The sequence below is a fragment of the Pelodiscus sinensis genome, chromosome 29, assembly GCF_049634645.1.
Source record: "Pelodiscus sinensis isolate JC-2024 chromosome 29, ASM4963464v1, whole genome shotgun sequence".
NCBI classification, from domain to species: Eukaryota; Metazoa; Chordata; order Testudines; family Trionychidae; genus Pelodiscus; species Pelodiscus sinensis.
The window spans coordinates 9,209,425-9,224,370 of record NC_134739.1 but is presented as its reverse complement, the minus strand read 5'-3'; the positions used below and the strand labels follow the sequence as shown (position 1 = coordinate 9,224,370).

At 67.2% G+C, this 14,946-nt stretch overlaps 2 protein-coding genes across 2 annotated transcripts in view; both read right to left on the bottom strand.

Moving 5' to 3' along the window:
• Positions 1-4,453: 4,453 nt before the first annotated feature.
• On the bottom strand, positions 4,454-11,317 carry GHDC (GH3 domain containing). The gene is made up of 9 exons (XM_075911296.1): positions 11,223-11,317; positions 10,471-10,748; positions 10,229-10,365; positions 9,164-9,737; positions 8,095-8,284; positions 7,886-7,957; positions 7,347-7,480; positions 6,824-6,912; positions 4,454-5,922 (listed from the first exon to the last, which is right to left on the bottom strand). The coding sequence occupies exons 1-9, from the start codon at positions 11,300-11,302 to the stop codon at positions 5,722-5,724; spliced, it is 1,755 nt and encodes a 584-aa protein (XP_075767411.1). The 5' UTR covers positions 11,303-11,317; the 3' UTR covers positions 4,454-5,721.
• Positions 11,318-12,605: 1,288 nt separating this feature from the next.
• Positions 12,606-14,946, bottom strand: part of LOC102462477 (signal transducer and activator of transcription 5B) — a 52,150-nt gene continuing 49,809 nt past the window's right edge. The window contains 1 exon segment of the mRNA XM_075911549.1: positions 12,606-14,925. Coding sequence (XP_075767664.1) covers positions 14,799-14,925 — 127 coding nt within the window. The 3' untranslated portion in view covers positions 12,606-14,798.

Genomic DNA, 14,946 nt, shown 5'->3' with positions numbered 1-14,946 from the left:
CCCCACCCCCTGCACCTCGAAACCCCGCACCCCGCCTCCAGCTCCCCACCCCCTGCACCTCGAAACCCCGCACCCCGCCTCCAGCTCCCCACCCCCTGCACCTCGAAACCCCGCACCCCTGCCTCCAGCTCCCCACCCCCTGCACCTCGAAACCCCGCACCCCGCCTCCAGCTCCCCACCCCCTGCACCCCGAAACCCCGCACCCCTGCCTCCAGCTCCCCACCCCCTGCACCCCGAAACCCCGCACCCCTGCCTCCAGCTCCCCACCCCCTGCACCCCGAAACCCCGCACCCCTGCCTCCAGCTCCCCACCCCCTGCACCTCGAAACCCCGCACCCCTGCCTCCAGCTCCCCACCCCCTGCACCTCGAAACCCCGCACCCCTGCCTCCAGCTCCCCACCCCCTGCACCCCGAAACCCCGCACCCCTGCCTCCAACTACCCCCACCCGCCCCTCAAATCCTACCCCGGCTCCCCACCCCCTGCACCTCGAAACCCCGCACCCCGCCTCCAGCTCCCCACCCCCTGCACCCCGAAACCCCGCACCCCTGCCTCCAGCTCCCCACCCCCTGCACCCCGAAACCCCGCACCCCTGCCTCCAGCTCCCCACCCCCTGCACCCCGAAACCCCGCACCCCTGCCTCCAGCTCCCCATCCCCTGCACCCCAAAACCTCACACCCCGCACCTCTGCATCCACCTACCCACCCCCTGCACCCCAAAACCCCGCACCCTGGCTCCATCTCCCCACCCCCTGCACCCCGAAACCTCACACCCCTGCCTCCAGCTCCCCACCCCCTGCACCTCGAAACCCCGCACCCCGCCTCCAGCTCCCCACCCCCTGCACCCCGAAACCCCGCACCCTGCCTCCAGCTCCCCATCCCCTGCACCCCAAAACCCCGCACCCTGGCTCCATCTCCCCATCCCCTGCACCTCGAAACCCCGCACCCCTGCCTCCAGCTCCCCACCCCCTGCACCTCGAAACCCCGCACCCCGCCTCCAGCTCCCCACCCCCTGCACCCCAAAACCTCACACCCTGCCTCCAGCTCCCCACCCCCTGCACCCCGAAACCTTGCACCCCGCCTCCAACTACCCCCCGTTCTCCGAAACCCCACACCTCTGCATCCAGCTACCCACCCCCTGCACCCCAAAACCTCACACCCTGCCTCCAGCTCCCCACCCCCTGCACCCCGAAACCTTGCACCCCGCCTCCAACTACCCCCCGTTCTCCGAAACCCCACACCTCTGCATCCAGCTACCCACCCCTGCACCCCGAAACCTTGCACCCCTACCTCCAACTACCCCCCGTTCTCCGAAACCCCGCACCTCTGCATCCACCTACCCACCCCCTGCACCCCGAAACCTTGCACCCCTACCTCCAACTACCCCCGTTCTCCGAAACCCCGCACCTCTGCATCCACCTACCCACCCCCTGCACCCCAAAACCTCGCACCCCTACCTCCAACTACCTCCGTTCTCCGAAACCCCGCACCTCTGCATCCACCTACCCACCCCCTGCACCCCAAAACCTCGCACCCCTACCTCCAACTACCCCCGTTCTCCGAAACCCCGCACCTCTGCATCCACCTACCCACCCCCTGCACCCCAAAACCTTGCACCCCTACCTCCAACTACCCCCCGTTCTCCGAAACCCCGCACCTCTGCCTCCATCTCCCCATCCCCTGCACCCCAAAACCTCACACCCTGCACCTCTGCATCCACCTACCCACCCCCTGCACCCCAAAACCTTGCACCCCTACCTCCAACTACCCCCCATTCTCCGAAACCCCGCACCTCTGCATCCACCTACCCACCCCCTGCACCCCGAAACCTTGCACCCCGCCTCCAACTACCCCCCGTTCTCCGAAACCCCGCACCTCTGCATCCAGCTACCCACCCCCTGCACCCCGAAACCTTGCACCCCGCCTCCAACTACCCCCCGTTCTCCGAAACCCCGCACCTCTGCATCCACCTACCCACCCCCTGCACCCCGAAACCTTGCACCCCGCCTCCAACTACCCCCCGTTCTCCGAAACCCCGCACCTCTGCATCCACCTACCCACCCCCTGCACCCTGAAACCTTGCACCCCTGCCTCCAACTACCCCCCGTTCTCCGAAACCCCGCACCTCTGCCTCCATCTCCCCATCCCCTGCACCCCAAAACCTCACACCCTGCCTCCAACTACCCCCCGTTCTCCGAAACCCCGCACCCCTGCCTCCATCTCCCCATCCCCTGCACCCCAAAACCTCACACCCTGCCTCCAACTACCCCCGTTCTCCGAAACCCCGCACCTCTGCATCCACCTACCCACCCCCTGCACCCCGAAACCTTGCACCCCGCCTCCAACTACCCCCCGTTCTCCGAAACCCCACACCTCTGCATCCAGCTACCCACCCCTGCACCCCAAAACCCACACCCTGCCTCCAACTACCTACTCCCTGCACCTCAAAACCCCACACTCCTGCCTCCAGCTACCCATTCCTGCACTCGGAAACCCCAGACCCTTGCCTCCAACTACCCAGACCCTACACCTTGAAAGCCCACACCCCTACCACAACTAACCACCCCCCAAAATGCTGCTCCCTACCCCATCTGCACATCTCTGCTACACATAGCCCAATACAGCCCCCCCTGCAAAACCCTGCCCTCCCTGCCCCACTCTGGACACCCACCAAGCCACCCCCCCTACGCACAGCACTCACCCTACCTCTCCATCTACCTCCAGCAGGGCCCTTGGCTTCTCACTTCATCTGCCCCCTAAGCCTCCCACCCCACCCTCTGGCCCTCTCCAGCTCCCTCCCAATACCTCCCCCCCCCCAATTCCACCCCACACATGGGCAGCCTGGGGGCTGGGGATGGGCAGCACATAACCTCCCTCTAAATAGGGGTGAGGGATCCTGCTGCCCCTGCCCCGTCTAATTCCTAACCCTTGATGTGGTCTGTTGTGCACAGCTTGTGAGCTCTTCCTGGGCGGGGAGCATGTGCCGCTGTGCCACACCCAGCCACCGGGCCCTGGTCTCCACCAGCTGTGGGCGGCACCTGCCCTACGTGCTGAAGAACGGCCAGGCTGGGTCAGACCAACGGTCCATCTAGCCCAGGCGCCTGTCTGCCCACAGCAGCCACGCCAGGTGCCCCAGAGGGGATGGACAGAACAGGCAGCCATCCGGTGAGGACAGAGACAGAGGGACACCATCCCTGCCCAGCCTGGCTCACGGCCATTGCAGGACCCAGCCTCCATGCCTTTATCTAGCTCTTCCATCTCAGGTTGGGTGGTGCCTGGCACAACAGGGGCCCCCCATCCTGGTGGGGGCTGGGCGGCGCCTGGCACAAGGGAGGGGGGCTGATTCCACTGGAGGCCGGGCAGTGCCTGGCCCAACACGGCCTGGATCTCAGCTGGGATCCGCAGGCATCACCGTAACACAAAGAACCCGTCATTCCCCTTTGCAAAGCCACCACGCGGCATGAGGGGTCCCTAGCAGCAGCAGCTGATCCCCCCCGCCCCTGCCCCCACCTGCGAGTGCTCCAAGCTGCCCCCGCATTGGGCCGGCTGCAATCCCTGATTCTCCGCTGATTACGCAGCCGTAGGGTCCAGGGAGGGAGGCCTGAGATAAGTTCCTTGGAAAGCCCCACCCCGTGCACGGCCGCCCAGCTCTGGGAGCCGGCGAGGCAGAGCCGAGCGAACAGGCTGGACGCCGCAGCACACAGCGGAGGAAATTAATTCAGGCCTCAGGGAGGGCCCTTGTAAGGGACACCCGCCCTCCCCAGCCGTGTGGGATGAGAAGGGCTCCCTGCAGAGCAAACGAGGAGGCACCGCACGGCCAGGTCCCAAGTGTGCAGTGCCCGGGGCCGCCCCGTTTCCCGTCGACGGCAGGTGGGGAGCCGGAATCCTGGGCCCTGCTGGTTTCCCCCAGGGCACCTGAGCAGATGGCAGCCAGGAAAGGAAGGAAAGCAAGGAGCGGGCAGGGCAGACTCCAGCCGAGGGAACACAGGGCAGTGTGGGTTTTGCCGCATGGACAGGACGGGGGAATGGTTGGACACGGGCCTTTTACCCAGGCACTGTCTGGGGCGGATCAGCCCTCTCAGCAACGTGCAGGGGGCTGCCTTTTGTGTCTTCCTACAGCAGGAGCTCCGGCCAGGGACTTTGCTTTCCCCACCCCAGGCCCAGCTGTCTGCGCAGCAGGTCTCTGGAGCCTCACAGCTCAGTTGCCTCACAAGAAAACCTTCACAAACTGTCGGGAGGAGCCGGCTCCCCTGCCTGCTGCCCTCGGATCTCAAAGGCGCCGCAGCGAGCCGGTCCCAGGGGGCCCCGGACAGATGCCGAGTTGGTGAAATATTCATAGGGCCGCCCCCCCGCATACAAGACCCACGGCCAGGGGAACTCTGTCATCAAGCCGAGGTGGCCTCCCAGCTAGAAATCTCTTAATGGGGATTAAAGGCCAAAGCACAACGCAGGGCCTGGCGGTTACGCTCACAGATAATCCGTCTTTATTTTGCTTTTGGAAACATTAAAAGCAGCCCCCCCCCTCCCCCCACCGCCGCCTCCCGCTCGTTGTTTCACAAACCGGAGGGCACGTGCTACAACGCAGCTTACGGGCTGCCAGCGAGCCCCAACCCCTGCCTGGCGAAGGTGGGCAGGGCTGCACCAGCAAGCAGAGCCAACCCCTTCGGGGCCCAGACCCCTGGCACAATGTCGGAGGGGCCAGGTTACGAAGCACCGGGCATGGCATCCATACCAGCCCTGCAGCTGCCAGCCAGCTCAGCTCCCCGGAACAGAGTGACGGGGGTTCCCCAGCCTGCCAAACCAAGCACCTGAATGGCAGGGATTGCTCTGTATCTTTGGCGGAAATGTGCCCCCCCCCCTTCTGCAGCTGCCACCTTCCACCCCAGAGGTGGCTGCATTTCAGGGGCGCTGCAGAGGCAGAGGTGAGGGCAAAAGGCACAAGCGGAACATCTGGTGACGATCCCAGCAACGAGGGCAGCTCCCTCTCCAGCCAGCCGTGGCCCCGGCACTACCAAGGCCCTGGTGGAGCAGAGGCAGCAGACAGAGGAAGTTGAGGGAGGGGGGTACAAGGGTTGGAGCATTAGCCAGGCCTTGATTGGTGGCTGTCCCCAGTGCCCTGGGCCTCCCAGAGCAGCAGCCCCCAGCTGTGCAGTGGGGCAGATAAAGGCCCCCACCAGGTGCTGCCCTTCAGCAATCAGCTGCCTCATCCCCCGCCCTTGGCAAGCCTCCTTCCCCCACTGGGGGCACCAGGGACCCCCCCCCCCGGCTTCCCTCCGCAACAGGGGCAGGGACCCCAGGGAGACAGGGGTCTCTCCTGCCCCTCTCCCAACACACTGCACCGGGGAGCTGAGCTTGATGTCAGCGCCACCTGGTGGGCAAGCTGCCCTCTGCAGGGCCGCCCCTGGAGCAGCATCACCCCAGCAGGCGGGGCCCCCGGGGAGCTGGCAGACCCCCTCGGGCAAAGCCTGCCTCAGGGGCAAGATCAGGAAACTTCGCCCAGCTGCCCGGAGCCCTTGGGTGGCAGAGGGGGGCCACTGCTCCCCTGAACCCGCTTGGTGACCACGGCAGGTGCACCCCCAGCTGAGGCTGAGACCCCCCAGCCCAGCTCCGAGTGCAGCCTCGACCAGAGAGCAGCCCTCCATCTCTCCCCCCCGCCCCGCACCCCCTGCTTCCCTTCCCCCAGGGCCTCCCCCTGCGAGCAGCAGCACAGAGCCCAGGCCAGGCCTCAGGAGATGACCCTGCTCTGGATGAAGTGCAACGGGCGCCGTTCCCTCAGCACTCTGGCCATGGGGCCCGGGGGGCTCGCTGTGTCCCGCAGCTCCCTGAAGGCCCCAGCCGCCACCAGGTGCAGCCGCACCGGCCCAATGCTGCCCTTGAAGCGGAAGGTTCTGTAGACAGGAAAGTCTTCCTGGAGGCACTGATCCAGCTGCAGGGAGAGGGAGGGGATGGAGCCTAAACACGGGCGCTCGGATCGCCGAGACCAGGACTCGTCCCGGGCCACAGGCAGGCTGAGTTCAGGCTCTGGGAGCTGAGTTTTGGGTTGGACCTTCCATTGTGCACCAAAGCTCCTTCCAGCCCCACCGGTCTCCAGCCTGGACGGGCCCAGGCGCCCCTCCTCACAGCAGCCAGTCCCAGCTGTGGCAGGGGAAGGTGCCACATGTCCTGGAGCACCAGGACCACTTGCCCCGAGCGCTGTTAGCAAGGGGGGGGGGGGGGACTCTTCCTCCCACCGTATTTTGGCCTCTCGCATGCATCTGGAGGAGCTCATTACCCAAAAGGGTAACAGCAATGTCCTGGCCCCTTTGGGATCCTGCTCTGCTCCAGCCTTGGTCAGACCTCGCGGCGAGGAGTTCCACCGGTTAAGTGCCTCACGGTGCTTCTCTTGGCCCCAGGCGTGGCTGGGTGCCTCCCTCCACCTGTGCAGATCCCCCCCACCCCAGGAGGCAGGGCGCCTGCAGGGCACAGCACACCAGGAGCAGAGGTCCCATCCCCCGGTTCAGCAGTGCCAAAGCTGAGCCCCTCCATGCCCTTGTGGCAAGCTGGGCACCTGACCAGTGAGAGCTGCCACCTGGTGGCCAAACTCAGCCATGGCAGCACAGGCCACGTGAGGGAAAACCCCTGGACAGGTGGGGGGCACCTGTGTAGCTCTGGTGAGGCTGGAGCCCAGTGCTGGGAGTGACCCCAAGCACACAGGATGCTCCCTTCTGCAGGCTGGGGGGTGGGGGGGAAGGTTCCCACGACCCCCAGGCCCCCTAGGCTGGGGCAAGGAGACACCCCCTGCCCCTGCCCAGCCCCGCCCCGTGCGGCTACCCTCCCACGCCGCTCACCTTATAGCGCTGCGCCTCTGACAGATCCCGCACGCCCCGCAGCTCCACGAACACCTGGTAATGGGGGGCGCAGGCCCCGGAGGAGGCACCTGTGGGGAGCACGGACCCACGTCAACCCACCCCACTGGAAGGGCAGGAGAGAGCATCCCTGCAGCGAGGGGCTCAGGCCGGTTGGGGGAGCCTCCCTACACGGGGAGGGGCAGGAATTTGGACGGCCCCAGCTCTGGGCGGCACCTCGCTCCGACGGGCGCAGAGCCACTCCCAGGCGGTGCCATCCGGCCATCAGCACCGCGGAGCCGGAGCGCGGGCAGGGGGTCCCCACCGACCACGGCGTCAGCTGGCACCAGCCATAGTGACCCCAGACACTCAGCCCCCTCCTGTCCACCCAGCTGGGCCCAGGCTGGGGGCATGGCCAGTAGGGCCAGGGCACAGACAGGGTCGGGCAGCTCCAGGGTGCCAATAGGAGTCGCAGCCCTGGAGGCAGAGCGGTGCCCGGCTGTCTGGAGCCAGCAGTGGCACTTACCCAGAAGGCCGCTCTCTGCGCAGACGTAATCGACCAGCCGGGCTCCCGGCCACATGGCCACGGCGCGGCGCAGGCTGCGGTAGAAGCGTTCCTCCGGGACGCCTTCCCCACGGACGCTCAGCGTCTGGCTCAGCCTGCGGAGCCGAGGGCAGGGGGCAAATCAGGGAGACTGCCCCTCCGCCAGCAGGGGGCAGCGCCACAGCCTCACTGGCCTGGGGAGAACAGCCCCCCCCGCCCCAAAACCACAGGGGAGGGAAGCCCCCAGCCCACACCCCACTTCAGCCTCCATCAGGCCCCAGCGTTCTCCAGGCTCCGGATGGGGTGGGAGCCCGGTGCTGGGGGTGGCCCCAAGCACACAAGATCGCCCCCTTCTGCAGGCTGGAAGGGAAAGGTCTCCACCCCCCCAGACCCTCTGGGTTGGGGCAAGCAGGGGCAGGGAGATACCCCCTGCCCGTGCCATGGGCATGGCCCTAGGCACCTGCAGCCTCTGCCCAGCCCTGCAGGGTGTGTGTGGTGGGGGGGGGGGCGACTCTCCCCACCTGCGCACGGGCCCCACCATGGGGCAGTGGTTGTGGAATCCAGCCACCTTCAGCACCTCCCCGACGCGGCACCTAATGGAGAAAGGGGGGGACGTGAGCCCTGACCGCACCCCCACAACCAGCCCCATTCCGTCCCCGGGCAGCAGGGAGCAGCCGCACGGGGCGTACAGACGCGGGGGGCGCGGGAAATAGGGCAGGGAAGGGGACACCTGAGCGGCCCAGCCTTGGCGGTCAGCACCAGCTCGTATTCCTGGCCCTCACGCAGCTCTGCCAGCAGCACGGCCTCCGGGGGCCCCTCGGCGCCCGGCCCCACGGGCAGGAACTCGCAGAAAGCCCAGCCCGGGCACAGCAGGTAGCGCGAGTCGGGCTGCTCCGGCCACAGGTTCATCCCAAGCAGAGCTGGGGGAGGGGGGGCACTGCGGGTCAGCAGCAGGGAGAGCACGTAGCTCCTCCCCCCCGCCCCCCCCCCACCGTCCCGGACAGACCCACAGCTGCTGGAAACACCCGCACGGCAACCTCATAGGGCTGGGGAGGGGGGAGGGGGGTGGAGCAGCCTGCAGGGCAGTGACCTGAGCAGGCAGCCTGCCCCCGCTCCCTCAGCAGCTGCCAGCGCCCCTCAAGCTGGCAAACCATGGGGGCCCCAACTGCGCTTGTGCAAAGAGCAGCACAGTGGGGGGGCACTGCCACATGGGCCGGGGGTCGCCACACCCCCCACTGCTACCCAGGTGTCACCACGCCCTCCCCACTGCCACACGGGCCGGGGGTCGCCACGCCCCCCACTGCTACCCAGGTGTCACCACGCCCTCCCCACTGCCACACGGGCCGGGGGTCGCCACGCCCCCCACTGCTACCCAGGTGTCACCACGCCCCCCCACTGCCACATGGGCCGGGGGTCGCCACGCCCCCCACTGCTACCCAGGTGTCACCACGCCCCCCCACTGCCACATGGGCCGGGGGTCGCCACGCCCCCCACTGCTAGCCAGGTGTCACCACGCCCTCCCCACTGCCACACGGGCCGGGGGTCGCCACGCCCCCCACTGCTACCCAGGTGTCACCACGCCCCCCCACTGCCACACGGGCCGGGGGTCGCCACGCCCCCCACTGCTAGCCAGGTGTCACCACGCCCCCCCACTGCCACACGGGCCGGGGGTCGCCACGCCCCCCACTGCTACCCAGGTGTCACCACGCCCCCCCACTGCCACACGGGGCGGGAGTCACCGCCCCCCCCCAATCGCCTGGGCGCTGCTCACTGCCCAGTGCTGGTCCCATGCCCCTCACCTCCTGCTGCGCCATAGAAGGGGCAGTAGAAGGGCAGGCCCTGGCACACTGACGCTCGCAGGGCCTCCCCATAGAGCTGCTCGCCGCTGGGCTCTGCCGCCACCACCACCTGGAGCCGCGGCCACAGGCGCCGGGCGATGCCGTCCCAGCCCCGGGCGCACTCTGCCCTCAGCTCCGCCGCCCGCGCCGTATCGGGCACCAGCAGCCCCTCCAGCTGGTGCCGGGTCCCTTCAGGCAGCTCCAGCTGGGCACTCAGCCGCCCCCTAGCCAGGTCCTGCGCCAGGCCCTCCCAGCTGGCACGCAGGATGTCCAGGGCATCGTACAGCTCCGACGCCAGCCCGGCCTCCAGCGCCCGCAGCGCCCGCTCCCGCAGGGCGAACAGCAGCTGCAGGTACAGAGCCACAGCTCGCGAGGGCACCGTGCCCGCCCCCTCCGGAGTGCAGTACAGGGTCGGCAGCGGCCAGGCCGCGGCAGGCAGGGCGCAGCTCCGGGCCCAGGAGAAGCGAGCAGTACCCCGTGGGCTCAGGGCCTCTGGGTAGGCTCTGCCGAGGACATCCAGGTACAGCACGGGCCCCTGGGCGGGGGAGAGATGGGAACGCTGAGCCGGCACGGCCAGCCGCCCCTCCCCAGTACCAACCTGACGCACCTCTTCCCCAGGTACCAGCCTGAAACTCCCTCCCAGGGTACCAGCCAACGACACCGCACCCAGCCACTCCGGGTAACCTCCTGAAACACCCCACCCACCCCCCTAGGTACCAGCCTGAGACACCTCCCTTTTCCCCCTGGGATAGGGGCCTGCCTCCCCCAGGTACCAGCCTGTGACACCCCCTTCCCCACTTACCCCAGGGTACCAACCTGCAACACCCTCTCATCCTCCCCCTCCGCCACAGGGTGCTGGCATGCGACATCCTCCTTCCCCCATAACATGTCAGCCTAACACACTCCCTACCGCCCAGCTGGCTCCCACCTCTGCTCTCACGGCCCCACCAGGCAGGGCCCTGCGACAGCGCCAAGCCACATTGCTCTCCCCCGCCTCCCAGCCTGGAGGAGCTGTCCCCTCGCTACCTGCAGCAGGGAGCCCGCGGCGAAGCAGCTCCAGAGCAGGGCCCAGGACCCCGGCCGTGGTGCTGGGCTGGCGGGGGGCTCCGCCCCGTCAGAGCCGGGCTGTGCCAGGGGGTAATGCTTCCGGAAGGTGGCTAAGTCTGTGGGGCAAATGAGCTGGGGTCAGCCTGGGCCCTCCGGTTCCTGGCCTGCCCACGAGGGACCACGCCCAGGCACAGTGGGATGGGCCCCTCTGCCCCAGGTACCTGGTGCTGCAGCTCCAGCTCCCTCCAGCAGCTCCAGCAGGAGGCGCTCTTGGCTCTGCTGCCCATCTTTGGACACCTGCTCCAGGTGCTGGCGCTGCAGGTCCACAGCCAGGCCCAACACCCACAGCACCAGCCGGTGCCAGAGAACGAGCCCCCAGGGCTGCCTGGGCCCCGCTTTGGCCGTCCAGGAGCCTGCACTCCCCAGGCAGCAGCGCCAGGCCCAGAGCAGCAGGGCCAGCCCTACAACCAGCCCCACAGCCAGGAGCATGGCAGCAGCACTGTGGGGAGAAGGGGGGGAGGGGAGGGTCACTGACACAGGCCCCCAAAGCCCCACCCTGGTGTCCCCAGCCCCCTAATATCTCAATGGCCCCAGTGCCCCCAATGCCCCAACTCAGTGCCCCCAGGCTCCCCAATATCCCAGGGGCTCCTAGTGCCCCCCCAAGTACCACAGTGCCCCCAGGCCCCCACTATCTCAGTGACTTCATCACCCCCAATAGCCCTGCCCCCAGGGTCCCTAGTGCTCCCCAAAGCCTCCCACCCGGATCCCAGGCCCCCCAAAATCTCAACGGCCCCGCCCCCAGTGCCCTCGGGCCCCCCAGTAGCTCAGGGGCCACTAGCGCCCCCAATGGCCCCGCCCAGCCCTGCTGGGTCCCCTGGCGCCCCCACGGCCCCATAGCCCCGCCCCCACGGCCCCCGGGGCTCGCAAAATCCCCGGGGCCCCCCCGCGCCGAACGCAGCGTCGCGTTTCCTACCGACCCCCCCGCGCCCAGCTGACGTGACGGAGAATTAAAGGGCCGGAGCAGCTGCGGCTCTTAAAGGGCCAGTTGCCCATTTAGCGCCCCCCGGCCAGGACTGGGACCCGGGCGCCAGGTCGGGAGTGGGGGGCACCGGCCGAGCTGGGGGGGGGGGCAGGGCTACAGATCGGGAGTGGGGGGCACCGGCCGAGCTGGGGGGGAGCCCAGGGTCACAGATCGGGAGTGGGGGGCACCGGCCGAGTTGGGGGGGAGCCCAGGGCTCCAGGTCGGGAGTGGGGGGCACTGGCCAAGCTGGGGGGGAGCCCAGGGTCACAGATCGGGAGTGGGGGGCACTGGCCAAGCTGGGGGGAGCCCAGGGTCACAGATCGGGAGTGGGGGGCACCAGCCGAGCTGGGGGGGAGCCCAGGGCTACAGGTCGGGAGTGGGGGGCACCAGCCGAGCTGGGGGGAGCCCAGGGTCACAGGTCGGGAGGGGGGGCACCAGCAGAACTGGGGGGCAGGGTATGGCTCAGGAGTGAAGGGCTCCAGTATCTTGGGGCCAGGGCTCCAGGCACCACCCCCTGGGAGCTGGGCGAGGCCAAAGGCAGGAGACGCCACCAGCCCTTCCCCCAGATCTGGCCTTTCTGCCCCGGTGAGCAATTCACCTCCCCCTCGCAGCCCCAGCCCAGACACAGCAGAGCCCAGGAGCCAGCAGGGGCCTTGGCCGTTCCCCATTTGAAGGGGCCCAGACTCCGTGGTGATGCTATGGAACCCGGCACAGCTGGCACAGGGCAGCAACAGGGGCACTGCCTGCCTGGCACAGCCCAGGGCTCCCATCCCTCCGCTCCTGGCCCCAACCTGAGCCAGGCCCAGCTAGTTTAGGGGAAGGTGCAAGAAACCTTCCTGCTCCTCTCTCTGCTCCGCTCTTCAGAGCAGGAACAGTTTCCCCGGCCAGTCGCTCAAAAGAAACCCAACCCCCACCCAGCTGATAAGCAGAGTGCCCACTGCTAGGCGTGGTGCACATCCGCACAGGCCTTGGCGCGCATCACATTTATTCCACACAAGGATGGGGGAAAAAAAAATCTGCAAGCAGATGGGAAAGATGAGAAGGGAGCATTGAGCGGGGGGAGGGGCTGACTCCCCTGCCGCCCCATCACAGTCACATCCCGTCTTCCCGTTATCCCTATAAACACCCAGTTCTTTTCCCGCCGCTTGTGACAGGGGCCCCCATGCCGGTTGTGCACTGTGTGTGGAGTCTAGGAAATAGCCCACAAGGAGTTCCCGTCTCTGGTGGTGGGGGCAGCACACGAGAAGTGGTGATGAGACGCTGGACACGGGGGAGGCGCACAGGGCCCGTGGGGCCTGTATCGGAAACACAAAAACACAATTTTGCAGCCCCCGGAAGAGTCGACAATAGTTTATTAGTGCCATAGGCTAGTCAGGAGCAGACTCCAACACTAAGAATAGGCAGTTGAAATAATTCAGTTTCCACATACAAGGTTTTCTGGTTTTTTTTTTTTTTGGTTAAAGAAAAATCATCCGAAAGTTTTGCCATGGCTGTTTTCCAAATGGTATTTCCCCCCTTGCTACAAAAGACGTGATCGAAAGCCTGCGGGTCCCACCTCCCCTCAAGGCTTTCCCCGCGTCTCTTGAAATGCACGTGCGTTGCCAAAAGACGAGAACGGGCCCCCATGGGCCGGGGCTTTGGCAAGAGAATTTTTCTTTTTTCTTTTCTTTTTTTTAAAAAAGGAATCTTGTTGGTTGTCAGGAACGACTCGGCAGGAGCCGGCTGGCTGGGCAAGGCTAAGCGAGGCCAGCGCAGAGCTCTCGGAGCCGGGGCTCTCCCCCAGGCCTTCCCCCGCGGGCGTGCAGCCTGGCGAAGCAGGTGGCGGCGGAGTTACTCACAGGGAAGGCCGCGTGCAGGGCTAGCAGCAGTGCTGAGCGAAGCACACACTCCCACGCTAGCCGCCTCTGCCGAGTGCAGCACGGAAAGAGGGTGACGACTCCCCTGCCTGCGCCCAGGGCACTGAGGTTTCAGCGGCTGGTGCAAGGCGCGGGAACAGACACGCTTTGCACGGGGGGAGCTTGTCCCGGGAGCAGCCGGACAGACAGCACTGGTGTGAACGGTGGCCGTGCTGGGACCCAGCAGGGGCTCACGCTGCCACAGCCCAAGGGGAGCGCACTGCGCAAAGCTGGAAGGGCCGGCCATCTCCCTGCCAAGGGACAAGTGCGGCGCCTCCAGGTCTGGGCTTGTGGGGCGCTGGCCATCGGCCCGGCTCAGGGGCTCAGCGCGGCTCCCCTCCTGCGGCTAAGGGCACAAGGGACACGTGGACGTGGCGGAGGGCGAGACGACCCGGCTGGAGACCTACAAGCCTGTAACCAGGCTCAGCACCTCCTGCCTCCAGCCAGTAGATTGGGGGCTGCGGCAAGTCCCCTAGAGAGCAGAGCGAGGAACATCACAACTTCCCCGCCCTCCCGCCACACTCCCTGGTTGCCCCACAGCGTGTGACCGTTTTCCCCACGGCGGCTCCTCCCCAGGCCGTCCACACAGTGCACGGCTCAGTCCTGGGCTCCCACACCCGCGGAGCCCAGAGCCAGCCCCCTCCCGCACCAGGGGATCTGTCTGACCCTTCCCTTGGACCTCAGCGAGCTGCTGGGCCCAGACCTGGCCCTCCCACAGAGACACGCGAAATCCAGAGATTTGTGTTAAAAAAATATTCTGTGCTTTATTTACTCAGCCGTAGAAAAATAACGTTGAACGGGAGGGAGGGCGCCCAGGGCGGGGCCGGCAGCGCCTCCCCCCATCCTGAGCCACGCCCTGCCCTGACCCCAGCGGGGAGCCCCTTTCGTCCTGCACACAGAGCAGCCGTGTCCGTCTGGAGCCCCCTCCGTCCTCTCACCACTTATCAAACCTCCCAGTGCTGGGCCAGGCAGCATCCCACCAGCTGAGCAGAGAACGGGCCAGACAGGAGCCAAGAGGAAAAGGCCCCAGGGCCCTGGGGGGGGACGCCTTCCCAGAAAGCCACTCCCAAGGCGCAGATGCTGCCGCCTGGGCTGAGAAAAGAGGCTCTTGGCCCCCCAGGCAGTGGAATCCCCCGGTCTCTGTGCACACAAACAGGACCCGACGCGCACACGTGCCCCCCGGGACGGGGAGCGGGTAACAAAAGCGTTTCAACACACAAGTCCCAGAGGGGACGATTACTGCAAACTAAGTACCAGGCCTGCCCCCCGCCGCCCCCCAGGAGTGGCTCCGGGCCGCGAGGGCAGGGCTCCGCGTCTGGGGGGGGGACACGGGGCGGGCGCCAGGGATCTGCTGCGCGCGAAGGAGCAGCGCTGCAGAAGCAGAAAGCGAAAGGCGGGCTTCTTAAAGGGACAGACAGGAAACCATATGACAAGCCCACTGCCTTTAGTACAAGGGGTAACACCGACGAGCCAAGCGCAGCCGGACACAGCTGCTGGCACGGAGCAAAGCCCCCGGACGAGCACCGCGCTCCCCGCACACAGACACTAACACGGGCTGCTCTCCGCAGGGCACACGCCCGGCTCGTCTCCGAGGGACACGGCGGCCGGGCCGGGCCCGTCCCACAGCGCGGGGTCACGACTGGCTGTGGGGGATCCACTGACTGTCCATGGGCCGCCGGAGAAGCTCCTCCACGTGCCGGGCCACGTCCATCGTGTCGTCCAGGTCGAACTCCCCGTCGGGATCCAGCACGGAGTCGGGGCTGAGGGAGAGACAGGGAGAG